Source organism: Mastomys coucha, unplaced genomic scaffold (genome assembly GCF_008632895.1).
Source record: "Mastomys coucha isolate ucsf_1 unplaced genomic scaffold, UCSF_Mcou_1 pScaffold13, whole genome shotgun sequence".
Classification (NCBI taxonomy): Eukaryota; Metazoa; Chordata; class Mammalia; order Rodentia; family Muridae; genus Mastomys; species Mastomys coucha.
Genome location: NW_022196895.1, coordinates 2,961,720 through 2,973,942, shown reverse-complemented (window position 1 = coordinate 2,973,942; position 12,223 = coordinate 2,961,720). Strand labels below are relative to the sequence as shown.

General features: G+C 40.2%; 1 protein-coding gene across 2 annotated transcripts in view; it reads left to right on the top strand.

Annotated features, from left to right (window-relative positions):
- Positions 1 to 12,223, top strand: part of Kif5b (kinesin family member 5B) — a 39,998-nt gene that overhangs the window by 19,276 nt on the left and 8,499 nt on the right. The window contains exons 12-23 of one of the 2 annotated variants that reach the window (XM_031364917.1): positions 302 to 495; positions 996 to 1,064; positions 4,227 to 4,433; positions 4,789 to 4,932; positions 7,540 to 7,725; positions 8,161 to 8,278; positions 8,889 to 8,950; positions 9,044 to 9,153; positions 9,730 to 9,831; positions 11,217 to 11,277; positions 11,377 to 11,448; positions 11,621 to 11,725. In XM_031364917.1, the coding sequence (XP_031220777.1) occupies positions 302 to 495; positions 996 to 1,064; positions 4,227 to 4,433; positions 4,789 to 4,932; positions 7,540 to 7,725; positions 8,161 to 8,278; positions 8,889 to 8,950; positions 9,044 to 9,153; positions 9,730 to 9,831; positions 11,217 to 11,277; positions 11,377 to 11,448; positions 11,621 to 11,725 (1,430 nt within the window). Of the gene's footprint in view, positions 1 to 301; positions 496 to 995; positions 1,065 to 4,226; positions 4,434 to 4,788; positions 4,933 to 7,536; positions 7,726 to 8,160; positions 8,279 to 8,888; positions 8,951 to 9,043; positions 9,154 to 9,729; positions 9,832 to 11,216; positions 11,278 to 11,376; positions 11,449 to 11,620; positions 11,726 to 12,223 lie in introns of both variants that reach the window. The other variant, XM_031364916.1, reaches the window with a different exon arrangement.

The following is a 12,223-nucleotide window of genomic DNA, read 5'->3' as shown; positions in this document are numbered from 1 at the left end:
CCACAGAGATTATGATGAAATGCATACTGATGGTTGACCCTAAAGAAACTGAAATGAGTGAACACCTAAGAATTGAGAGCAAAAATCCTGTAGAGAAAAGCAGTCGAAGGAAATGAAAACAGTGACCAGAATGAGAAATTTACTGATACTGAAGTACCTTTTACAGCTCAAACAAATCTGCTGACAATGGCAGCCGGGAGCGGAGGACCACCCGCATACTTGGTCACAGCAGAAGGGGCGTGTGGGGACCTGCCTGTTTTAGTTACATGCACTCATAGTCACCATTTCTTTGTCATTCTAGGGGAGACAGTACCTGTTGATGAGCAGTTTGACAAAGAGAAAGCTAATTTGGAAGCCTTCACAGCAGATAAAGATATTGCTATTACGAGTGATAAGCCAGCTGCTGCAGTCGGAATGGCTGGTAGTTTTACAGATGCCGAAAGAAGAAAGTGTGAAGAAGAAATTGCTAAATTGTATAAACAACTTGATGACAAGGTAGATTTCACATTACTTATTTTAGATTTGTCTATTTTAGAATACTGTCGATATCAGTACTTTTTAATTTCAGTATTAAGGTTCCTTGTGATCTACATTTTCCTTTATTTCTCTTAGCTTTTAGAAAGCCAAGATATTACTGGATTTGGTAGAACATGCCGAAATTCTAGTACTTAGGAGGTAGAGGCAGGAGGACAGGAGTATAAGGCTAGCCTTGAGTATACAGTGATTTTGAAGACAGCTTGGATGGTTATAGAGGGTTGAAGAATCATATTAACAATAACTTGAAGTGCTGACTTGAAGAATGTGGAGATACAGCTAAGTGGTAAGTGCATTGCATGGGGCTTCAGATTTCATTACCAGCAACAGGGAAGAAAATATAATTTTAGTTCTGTGTGGAAACAGTGTATGTAAATTCTGTTGACTATTTTGGAGGAATAGTAATTCAGAATTGGTCCTGAGAAGGAAGCCAGGTAATTGGATACTTTAATATTTCTTAGGATGAAGAGATTAACCAACAGAGTCAACTGGTGGAGAAGTTGAAGACACAAATGTTAGATCAGGAAGAGGTAAGTTAAATGCTCCCAGAAAAATCTTTAGTGTTTATCATCGAAAGATAAAGGAATCTATGGAGTTCCGATTATGTAACTACTATACTACCTTTAAAGTTGTTGAGTGTGTGCATGCTTAATTATCAGTGTGCTATGAGATTGATCCTTGCATGTATTAAAATAGACTGATTTCCTCCTGTAGATGCTTTTTGTTATTTGGTTTTTCTGTTTGAGTTTCCTGTCATATATGTGGAAGAGAGAGGACAGTTTCTGCAAAACATGTATTTTTGTCAGGTGTGGTGTGGTGGCGTGTAATCTGTATAAATCTGTAATCTCAGAGTTAGGGATGCTCAGGCAGGACAGCAAGGACTACACTTTCTCAGAAACAACAGTAGGGAAATTCTGGACCATATGACTGCAGAGTTTTTAACTCTCTTTTACTTTATTTATTACACTATATATCTTCTACTCTCCTCACTCCTAAGTATTTCTTACAGACTTGGGGGAGATAAGAGGCCTGGAATAATTGTTTAAGATACTCTCCCTTAGCAAAAAATCTATTTACATATGGATGAGAGGGAGTTAAGAAAGCTGTATACATAATAGTTTTTATATTCACTTGTGGTTATGTATCTAAAGCAGGCCTTTCCCCACTAATAACTTAGATACATAAATAAATAAGTGTCTTCATTAGGCTTTCTGTTGCTATGCTAAAATACAAAAGCAACTTGGGGAGGAGTGGGTTCATTTTGCCTTATTTCACTTAGGGAAGCCAGGGCAAGACCCTGAAGGCAGGAACCATAGCAGAAGCCATGGAGAAATGTTCTTTACTGACTTCTCATGGTTTACTCAGCCTGCTTTCTTATAGTGCCCAGGACCACCAGCCCAAAGGTGGTACCATTCCTTGTGGGACAACCCCCATCCTCATCAATCATCAGTCAAGAAAATGCATCATAGGCCAGTCTGCTATGGACATTTTCTCAGTTGATGTTCTCTCTTCCAAAATGGACCTATGCTGGATGGTGATGGGTCACGCTTTAATCCTAGAATTTGGAAGGCAGAGGCAGGTGGATTTCTGGGTTCCAGGACAACCAGGGCTACACAGAAAAACCCTGTCTTGACCCCCACCCCCAAACAAAAAAAAATTCCCAGCCATTTGGGTTTTAGTTAATTACAGATGCAGTCAGGTTGATAACCAAGTATAGTCATCACAGTTGTTAGTACTTGTACAATTTTTAATGTGGCTTTTTCTGGGATTGTGAATGTCACATGAATAAACATGTTTCTACTCCTCCATGCTGTCTTCCCACTCCCAGTCTGCCACTTTCACTTCATTTCTCCACGCTCATCTTTTCCTATGATTTAGTTTGAATCTGTATTTCATTCTCCCACGCTCATCCTTTCCTACGATTTAGTTTGAATCTGTATTGTATTTCATCTAGGACAATGGAGATAATTGAAAAATAGTCCCTAGTTAGCGCTTTTCAGAGCCTGAAGAAGTAGAAAAGGCTGTAACCTCCAGCAGAATGAAATATCCATCATCAGAAAAATCAGTCTTAAAGCAGTTTCTCCTGTTGGATTATTGAGAGGTCTTGCTGTTTAGTTGGACTAGAACTTGACATTGAGCCCTAGCCACTCAACACACCCTCCTGGTGTGTACCATTGTGCTCGGTGTCTATTATTATTTACTTCAACTATAACATTGTTCTTATTCTTAGAGGCAGCATCTGGGGTCTGACAACTTTTTTTTCTCCCCCAAAATGATCATCTGGCTTGACAAAGTAAACTTAATTCCAGAGAAGCAGGCATGATTCAACATATGAAAAGCAGTAAATGTAATCTACCATGTAAATAAACTGAAGGAAACAAAAACACATGGTTAGCTCACTAGATACAGGAAAAAAGCTTTTCAGGGTAACAGGACTTCAAGATAAATTTCATGGAGAGATTAAAAGTACAAGGAATATACCTAGAGATAATAAAGGCAATTAACAACAAGCCTATAGCCAATAACAAGTCAAATGGAAAGAATCTTAAAGCAATCCCGTTAATCAGGCACAAGGCAAGGATGGCCATGCTTCAGTAATCAATTCAAGATCATACTTGAAGTTTTAGCTAGAGCAAAAAGACAATGGAAGGAGATCAAGGGGATACAAATTGGAAAAGAAGTCAGAATATTATTATTCCCAGATGATATGATAGTATACATAAAGGGCCCTGAGACCTTTTACAGTGGGTAAATACTTTGAGCAAGTAGGTGGGTAAAATATTCACTAAAGAGAACTCAGCCCATGCTCAGTCTGATGGTTAGCTTCAAGCGTCCGCCTCTGTGTCTCTGACAACTTTGTTATATTCTGTCTCATGCACTGTAGGGCATTTAGCATTCATGATTCCTGTTTCTTAGTGTTAGTAATAGCTATTACTAACATTCCATGGATTTCCAGCTGTCTCTGCTGAAGTCGCTGACCTGGATGGTCCTTTGCCCTCTCTCCAGTCCAAACTAAGGCTGACATAGTGCTCTGGGGCATTTCTCCAGGCCTCTCTTAGTTTCCTAAAACAAATCTAAGTTCTTTAAAAATTATTTGCTTTGATTTTGTGTGTATGTGTTAGTACCTGCATGTATGCATACATCCCATGTGTGCCTGGTACCCTCAGAAAACAAGCCATTTGATTCCCTGAAACTGGAGACAGTTTTGTTCTGAGTGCTTGGATCTAAGACCAGGTCTTCTGGAAGAGCAGCAAATGCTTTTAAGTGGTGAACTTGATACATTTCTAAAGTTCTTAAAGAACTATTCTAATTGGATTTTGAATTTTGTACACAGTACTTACAAGTCTAGAATGCCTTTGGATTGTTTGTTTTTTACATTTACATGACTAAAATTCTACTTCTTAGCTAACTTGTCCATGAATATCATGCAGAATGATCTCCTTTTTTTGCTACTAAATTATGCCTTGTGTTGCCCTGACTTTGCTGGGCTTAACGCTTAGATTTTTTTTTCCTTTCTGTGTTGCACACAGTATAGCCCAGTGCCCGCTCGAAACTGTTCAGTCCATCTGTTGTTACAGAGTAAAGTATTGGTACCTTTAATAGTGCAACTTTTCTATTGCTTACCTAAATCATGAAGCAAATGAATGTTTTCTTGCAGGTTTATTAAAATTCTATTTTACTCTTTCATCTAGCTTCTGGCATCAACCAGAAGGGATCAAGATAATATGCAAGCTGAACTCAATCGCCTCCAAGCAGAAAATGATGCTTCTAAAGAAGAAGTCAAAGAAGTTTTACAGGCCTTAGAGGAATTGGCTGTTAATTATGATCAGAAGTCTCAGGAAGTTGAAGATAAAACAAAGGAATATGAATTGCTTAGTGATGAATTGAATCAAAAATCTGTAAGATAAATTTTGTTTTCTTAATACTTAAGTATAAATAATGCTAAATGAAGTTACTTAAGTCACTACTATATAAGCCTAAGATGTGGGTAGCATAGGTTCTTAAGACACCCAGGTCTCACCTTCTCTTCTCTTTCTATACAAAGCCTAGGAGGTAGAGCAACAGCATTATAATTTTGGTTTCTAAAAGTATATTGATTTGTAATCATTTAAATGATTTGGCTATTTCTAATGTTAGGGAAGATAATAGCTTGAACTAGAAGCTACCTCATAATTCATTATAGATCAAGAATCTCACAAGAGATAATGGCTTTGTGAGGACTGTGATGACAAAGTAGTCTCATCTGTCTGTCAGGCAACGTTAGCAAGTATTGATGCTGAGCTTCAGAAGCTGAAGGAAATGACCAACCACCAGAAGAAACGAGCAGCTGAAATGATGGCATCGTTGTTAAAAGACCTTGCAGAAATAGGAATTGCCGTGGGAAATAATGATGTGAAGGTAATACTGTTATCGAGTAGTATGTGTAGTCTTTTGTATACAGCTCGTACTTTGGCATGTTATTTTGTTGTGTGCATGTGCTGTCGTACAGGTGCAGCTGCCATGATTTCAGGTGTGTGTGAAGCTTGGGGATCAATCTTGGGTATTGTTACCTGTCCTCTTTGGGTTTTGTAGCAGTGAATTAGTTAATCCACTTTGGCTCCCGGGTGCACTTTCCTAAGACCTCTGGATTCACAGATGAAAGACGCTCGCGCACACATGCACGCACACATGCACACACGCACAACAGCTAATTTCGATATGTCCTGACTAGCTCAATGGCTGGGCACACATTCCTCTCCAGTATTCCTGGCTTAACACCTTCTAAATCTATATCTTTTATCTTTGTTGCTGTTATCTTCCAGGGCAGCCCTCCCCCACCCCCATAGGGGCCCTTACCCTTTCCACTTACATTGCTGGATGATTTTTCTCCAGCAGGTCTTAAATCTGATCCCTCCACCTCAGAGTCACAGCGATTCTCTTCTCTCCTCTCTTCCTTGGTCTCTTGCCCACACAATCTAAAAGTCCCACCTCCATCTCCCTGCCTAGCCCTTGGCTGTATGGCAGTTCTTTAGTACCAGTTGAAGCCAGCTGGGGGTAGGGATCCTCAGGTATGAAAGTGCAACTTTGGGGAGGAGAATTAAGCACTAGAACTGATTCCCAACATGATTTCTTTTTCTTTGCCCCTTCCCTTGTTTTTTGAAACAGCGTCTCCCACTGGGGCCTGGAGCTTTCCTTTGGGAATATAGGCATGTGCCCACTACACCTGGCTGTTAGTTTTTTGTTTTCAATTTTGGTGTTTTTAGTGTTGATTAAAAATTCATCAGGCATTTGCACAGACATTTTACTGACTAAACTATATTCCTGGCCCTGCTATAGTGTATTTTTTTTTTACAAAGTTCTTTTCATACCTGTTATCCTTATAACCGTGTGTGGTAGATGATACTGACTACATTTTAGATTTTTAATATTTATGTCTATGTGTGTGTGAGTGTATGTCATGTGTGTACAAGTGTCTCTGGAGGCCAGAAGAGGGTGTTGGAACTCTTGGAGCTAGAGTTACAGGCTGTTGTGATGCCCCATGTGGGTTCTGGGAACCCAATTCAGCTCCTCTGGAAGAGCAGTAAGGACTCTTAGCCATCTCTCTATCCCCTTAGTTTTGATTTATGTAGATGAGAAAAGAGGGAGAAAACTGGGAGCATAGAAATAGAATATTCACTAAGTACCTCATTGGACCATGTTGAAGATTTTCACTTAAAAATCGCCTTACTGAAGAGGCTTAGTGTGGGTAAAGGTGCCTTACTCCATACTCCTGATGACCTGAACTTGATCCCTGGATCCCATGGGTTCCAGGGCTCAAGAGAACTATCTACATGCATGTTGATATTGATGATAAATACTTTTTAAAATGTCTTACTTTATTTCTGTGTGATTTGAATAGAACAGTGGTGAGAATAGGCTCAGGTGGGGGCCTCATAAGTAAACTGGACTGTTGTTATGCTCTGTGTGTCCATGGATGTGTGTGGAGGGAGGCTAGCCATAACCTCACTATCTTCCTTACTCACTCATTCCTCGTCTTCCGTGGAGGCTGCAGCTCAGCTAACTAGCATCTTTGCCAAGAGATCACTGGCTCTGCTTCCTGGGTGCTGGGGATTAAAAGTGACCACCATGCCTGGGTCCTGGGGGTTAAAAGTGACCACCATGCCTGCTGAGCTTTTATTTGGGTCCTGTAGCCCAAAACCTCAGTCCTTACACTTGGCACCAAGCACTTCACCCCTGGAGCGGTCTACCTGGTCATACACATTATAGTTTGGAGCAACGGTCTCCTGGGCTAAAAGACCTATGACTTGCCTAGACCAGCTGGCCAGCAAGCCCCAGAAAGCCACTTGTCTCTGCTTTCCCCGGTTCTGAGATTACAAGTGTGTACTACCTTGTCTCTCTGCCTTCCCCAGTTCTGAGATTACAAGTGCGTACTACCTTGCCTAGCTTTACTTGACTGCCAGGCAGCTCATCCTTATGTGGTCATGGTAGACACTTTACTGCTCATCTCCCCAGCCTACCTGTGGTTACACTACAGTCACTTTAAACATGTAACGGTGAATGAAGGTCAAGCTAGACAGAGTTACGCAGTAAGGCCCTGTCTTATAAACAAGCAAACAAAAACAGGTGAGGTGACTATGAGAGAGAGGAGTTCCAAATCTAACGAACTGATTGTGAATCTGAAATTCACATAGTAGAAGGAAACAATTGCAAGTTCTCCCTGTGATCTCCACTTGCACACCATGGCTCACATGCTTGCTCACACAAATATTGTGGCTTCCTATGACTTCTGTTAGGTTTCCTAGCCTAGCTTGGGAAAATAGCCTTGAACATGTTTGGCTCTAATTTTTTATCCCTTTGTGTGTATGGTGGTGGGTGGGTTAGAGGGCAGGGAGACAGCGTCATACTTGGTTCACCTTGTAGACCAGGCTGCCCTTGAATTTACAGAGATTCTGATTGTCTCTGCCTAGAGGTGTGTACTACTATGTAGCCCTGGCTTTAACTTATTTCATGTTTTTCTCTCAGCAGCCAGAGGGAACTGGTATGATAGATGAAGAGTTTACTGTTGCCAGGCTCTACATTAGCAAAATGAAATCCGAAGTAAAGACCATGGTGAAACGCTGCAAACAGCTGGAAAGCACACAGACTGAGAGCAACAAAAAGATGGAAGAGAATGAGAAGGAGTTAGCAGCATGCCAGCTCCGGATATCCCAAGTACGTGTTTCAGATGGTTTTTCATTTGCTGAAACATCAATGTATAAATTTTATTTATTATAAAGGTTTTCAGAATCATATACGTCTGTGTATTTTCAGTAATAAAAGGCCTGTGTGTTTCTTAGTGTAGCTGCAGTATAACAACTTGAATGATGTAATGTATACATACTAAGTATGGAAATTAGCTAGAAACCTGTGACTGACTGACAAAGTGGATGTGCAGAACTGCAGGCACAGTAAGTATTCTGTGGCTGGCTGCTGAGTTCTGGTGAGCACTACACTAGCAAGTGCTCAAGAAGGACTGATAATAAATAGCAGGGTCTCAGGTTACAGACGCCGTAAGCTGTATAGATAATGGTCTACTCTTTCACCTTTTAACTGCACAATGTGTGTGAGACATTTCCCCACCTCATAGTAGTATTTTTTCCCCAAAAGCATGAAGCCAAAATCAAGTCACTGACTGAATACCTTCAAAATGTAGAACAAAAGAAGAGACAGCTGGAGGAATCAGTTGATTCCCTCGGTGAAGAACTAGTCCAACTCCGAGCACAAGGTTTGGCTTCTGATTGCTATGTCTGTATTGTATTCTTCCTTACTTTTAATATAATTGTCATACTCAAACTGAAAGAAAATAGTAAGAATGTAGAACATTTTTAATAGCAAATTATCCATCTCAGTGTGCCTTTGAAATATTTTTTAAAATTAAGGAGTGATAGAGGATACATGGAGTAAGCCCCTAGCTTCCAGACACATGCATATAATATGGTGGACACTTCCATGTGAGCATTCATGGTCCAAACATATGTTACTAAAAAAGAAAAATTATATTGAATATAAGTGGCAATTCAAGGTACTTCCCACAAAGTTCATGAGAGAGAGAGAGAGAGAGAGAGTGTGTGTGTGTGTGTGTGTGTGTGTGTGTGTGTAAATCCTAATATACAACACTTAGAAACTATATTATTTCCCTTTTGTGATATCAATACATTAGTGGTAATAAAGTATCCTAGTGTTACTGAGCTTGGAAGGTTTTGCCAAGTTTTAAAAAATTTGTTTGCCCTCTGGTTTATCTCAGGAATCTTAAGAGTCAGTTTGACCTTCTTTTTTTTTTTTGTTTTGCTTTTTTTGTTTGTTTTTTTAATCTCTTACTTTTATGTACAAAACAGAGAAAGTCCATGAAATGGAAAAAGAGCACTTGAACAAGGTTCAGACTGCAAATGAAGTCAAGGCAAGTTTGCTGTGTGGTGCACCCTGATGTCTTTAATCTATTATTAGTAATCTTAATCTAACTTTGATCTTTTTCCTTCCAAACAAATTTCAGCAAGCTGTTGAACAGCAGATCCAGAGTCACAGAGAAACCCACCAAAAACAAATCAGTAGTTTGAGAGATGAAGTTGAGGCAAAGGAAAAGCTAATCACTGATCTCCAAGAGTAAGTACTATGTTTTCTCTCTGCACTGGGAGAGCTTGGCTCTTCAGACAGGAGGTTCTAATGGACCAGAATCCTTAGAGAAACCTGCTGTGTTCAGTGAAATGAGATTTTTTTCCTTCTCTTCCCGTGTTTTCTGTCTTCAGATATATAGAGTATTAATTGAAGAAATCTGTAATAATTTTAGTAAAAAAAAAACTAAAGGAAGAAAATAAGTGATGACAGGTTTTGGGAGATGAGGATAAAGGTGTGGGGAACGGATGATCAGTGACTTTGGTGACCATATAAGAAATCCCGAGTGACTGAGGGTAGCTGTGCCCTTCCTTTCCTGCCCTTATGAGATCAGAGTGATGAGATCCTGACCAGTTGGCAGAAGAGGGTGAGCTGGTCAAAGCTCAAGCCCAATACATATAGCACACACACTTGGAATTCTAGGCTGAGGCGGGAAGGTGTCAAGTTCCTGGTCAGGAATATGTAGTAACATCCTATTTTAAAAGGCAGGACCCCTTAAAAAGTTAAATTTGATGATGACATTCAGACAACTTTTGAGGCTAAGCTTGTATTACATTCTTTTGTTAGCCAAAACCAGAAGATGGTGTTGGAGCAGGAGCGGCTAAGGGTGGAGCATGAGAGGCTGAAAGCTACAGACCAAGAGAAGACCAGGAAGCTGCATGAGCTCACGTGAGTGTCACTTGAGTTAAAGCTTGCAAACACAAGGCTGTAGGTACTGCTCATGGGCGTGGCTGTCTTTCTGTCTTGCTTTGATTTGTGATGTGTGCTTGTTTTTGAGTGAAAGCAAGACTGTATTACTGTTTCTAAGACTGCCTGCTGTTTTCTTGGTGTCTAATATTTCAAAAATCTATCATAAAGACCATCTTAAAATCTGATAGTAGGGGCTGGAGAGATGGCTCAGTGGTTAAGAGCACAGACTGCTCTTTCAGAAGTCCTGAGTTCAATTCCCAGCAACCACATGGTGGCTCACAACCATCTATACTGGAATTGATGCCCTCTTCTGGTACATATACATAAAATAAATAAATCTTTAAAAAAAAAAATCTGATAGTAATCTAGAAAACTGTAGGATATGCTCTACTATATTTTGTCAAATTTAGTTTTTCATAAAACCATGTTTTGGTCTTCTTTGGTTTTTGCTTTTGTTCCTCTCACCCCCCCTTAATGTGTATGAATGGCCTGCACAGACTTATTCATGTTTACAGTGTGCATGCCCCATACCCACAGAGGGCAGAAAGAGCTCATAGATCCCCTGGAACTAGAGCCACAGGCTGTATTGAGTCAGCATGTGGGTGCTGGGAACCAAACTGGAGTCCTCTGCAAGAGTCACAGTTGTTCTCAACTGCCAGACTAGTTACCCCTAACCTTAATTTCTTCAGCCGAGATTTTTTTTTCCCTTGCTTTTTTTTTTCCCTTGTGAGATATTGGTTTTCTAAAGTGTGAGTAGGTAGACAACTCATGATATTCTTTCACATCAAAGCCTTGAATTTTAGGCAATAATTTGCAAGTAAACTGCAGCAGTTAGGATGGTTACACCAGAAGACTAGTCAGAGTGCATTGCATAAAGGTTCTGCTGGGGGCTGGGAATGCATCGGGGATGCAAAGGCTCTGGGTCTCACTCCCAGCTCTGCAGTGAGGAGTGGTGAGAGTGTGGCAGATAGAGTTCTGCTGAATTTTAGCTAGACTTTTGTACAGTGTAAAGTACTTTAGTTCCAGGCAAATTTTATTATCAGCAACTTCCACTTAATATCTTTTTTGATAAATAGCAGTTTACTCTGTGTATCATACTTTAAAAGTTTTCCTTATATGAACCTCTGGCACATACTGTTTGATCTCTTCCATTGCTGTATGAGCTCTGTTTCTTCCTAATAAGCTACATAATGAAAAAGAGATGGAAGTACATACATAAAGATTTCTTTGAAAGGTACTGCATGGGCAAACTGTTTAAATACAAGCATATTTCCATTGAATTTAATAAAGTTTGATTTAATTTTTGCTAAAGTTGGAGTTTATGGAATCAAAGTTCAAAGCATGTAACTTTTGCTTCAATTTAGGGTTATGCAAGACAGACGAGAACAAGCAAGGCAAGACTTGAAGGGTTTGGAGGAGACCGTGGTAAGAAAATGTGGAGACAGGACTGGGGAGCACATTTTGGTTTTTCTGCCTTAAGTATTGTGCTTGTAAGACCGGTCGATCTCTTTATTCTTAATGCAGGCAAAAGAACTTCAGACTTTACACAACCTGCGCAAGCTCTTTGTTCAGGACTTGGCTACCAGGGTGAAAAAGGTGATCTCATAGTGCCCAGGGCTGCTAGTACAAATGCTGCTTGCTGTGTGTGGTGCTTTAAGAATACATATGTGGTCTTGCCCATGTGAGTCTGTGATGTCCACGTTTGTGTGGAGGAAGCTTGGGTCTTCTGGTCTTTCCACTTCTCACTGCTCAGTTTCCATTCTCTCAGAGCGCTGAGGTGGACTCTGACGACACTGGCGGCAGTGCTGCGCAGAAGCAGAAAATCTCCTTCCTTGAAAACAATCTCGAACAGCTCACCAAAGTGCACAAACAGGTAATGGAGTGTCATGTGGCAACATTACAAAACTACAAATGGGAGAGTAGGAAGCACTTCACCTTGCAGAGTCCCGGACTGTTAGCAGTGTATTCCACTCCCTTGTGGAGACCAGGGGCTTTAGGAAAGTTAACAGGTTTATTTTCGATTTTGTGAGCCTGGGTCTCATGTACTTAAGCAATCCTGGCTCTCCTCAAGTGCTGTGCTTACAGGTGTGAACTGCTGTGCCCAGGGCAGGAGTCAGTGTCTTTATCAACATACTGTTTTCAAACGAATCCTATGAAAGCATGAAATAATCTTATTTCCTCTATAGGAGTTCAAGGTTGAAATTTCTTGTTAATTTATTGGATAGGCAGTATTAATGCAGTCTTCGTAGTTGATGCAGTCTTTTTCTTTGTTGATCTTTTTTCCCTGTAATCTGAAATATACAATATACTATAGTAAGCAGTTCATATTTTATACAGGAAAATATTTTGCTATTTTTTAAAAATGTAACTT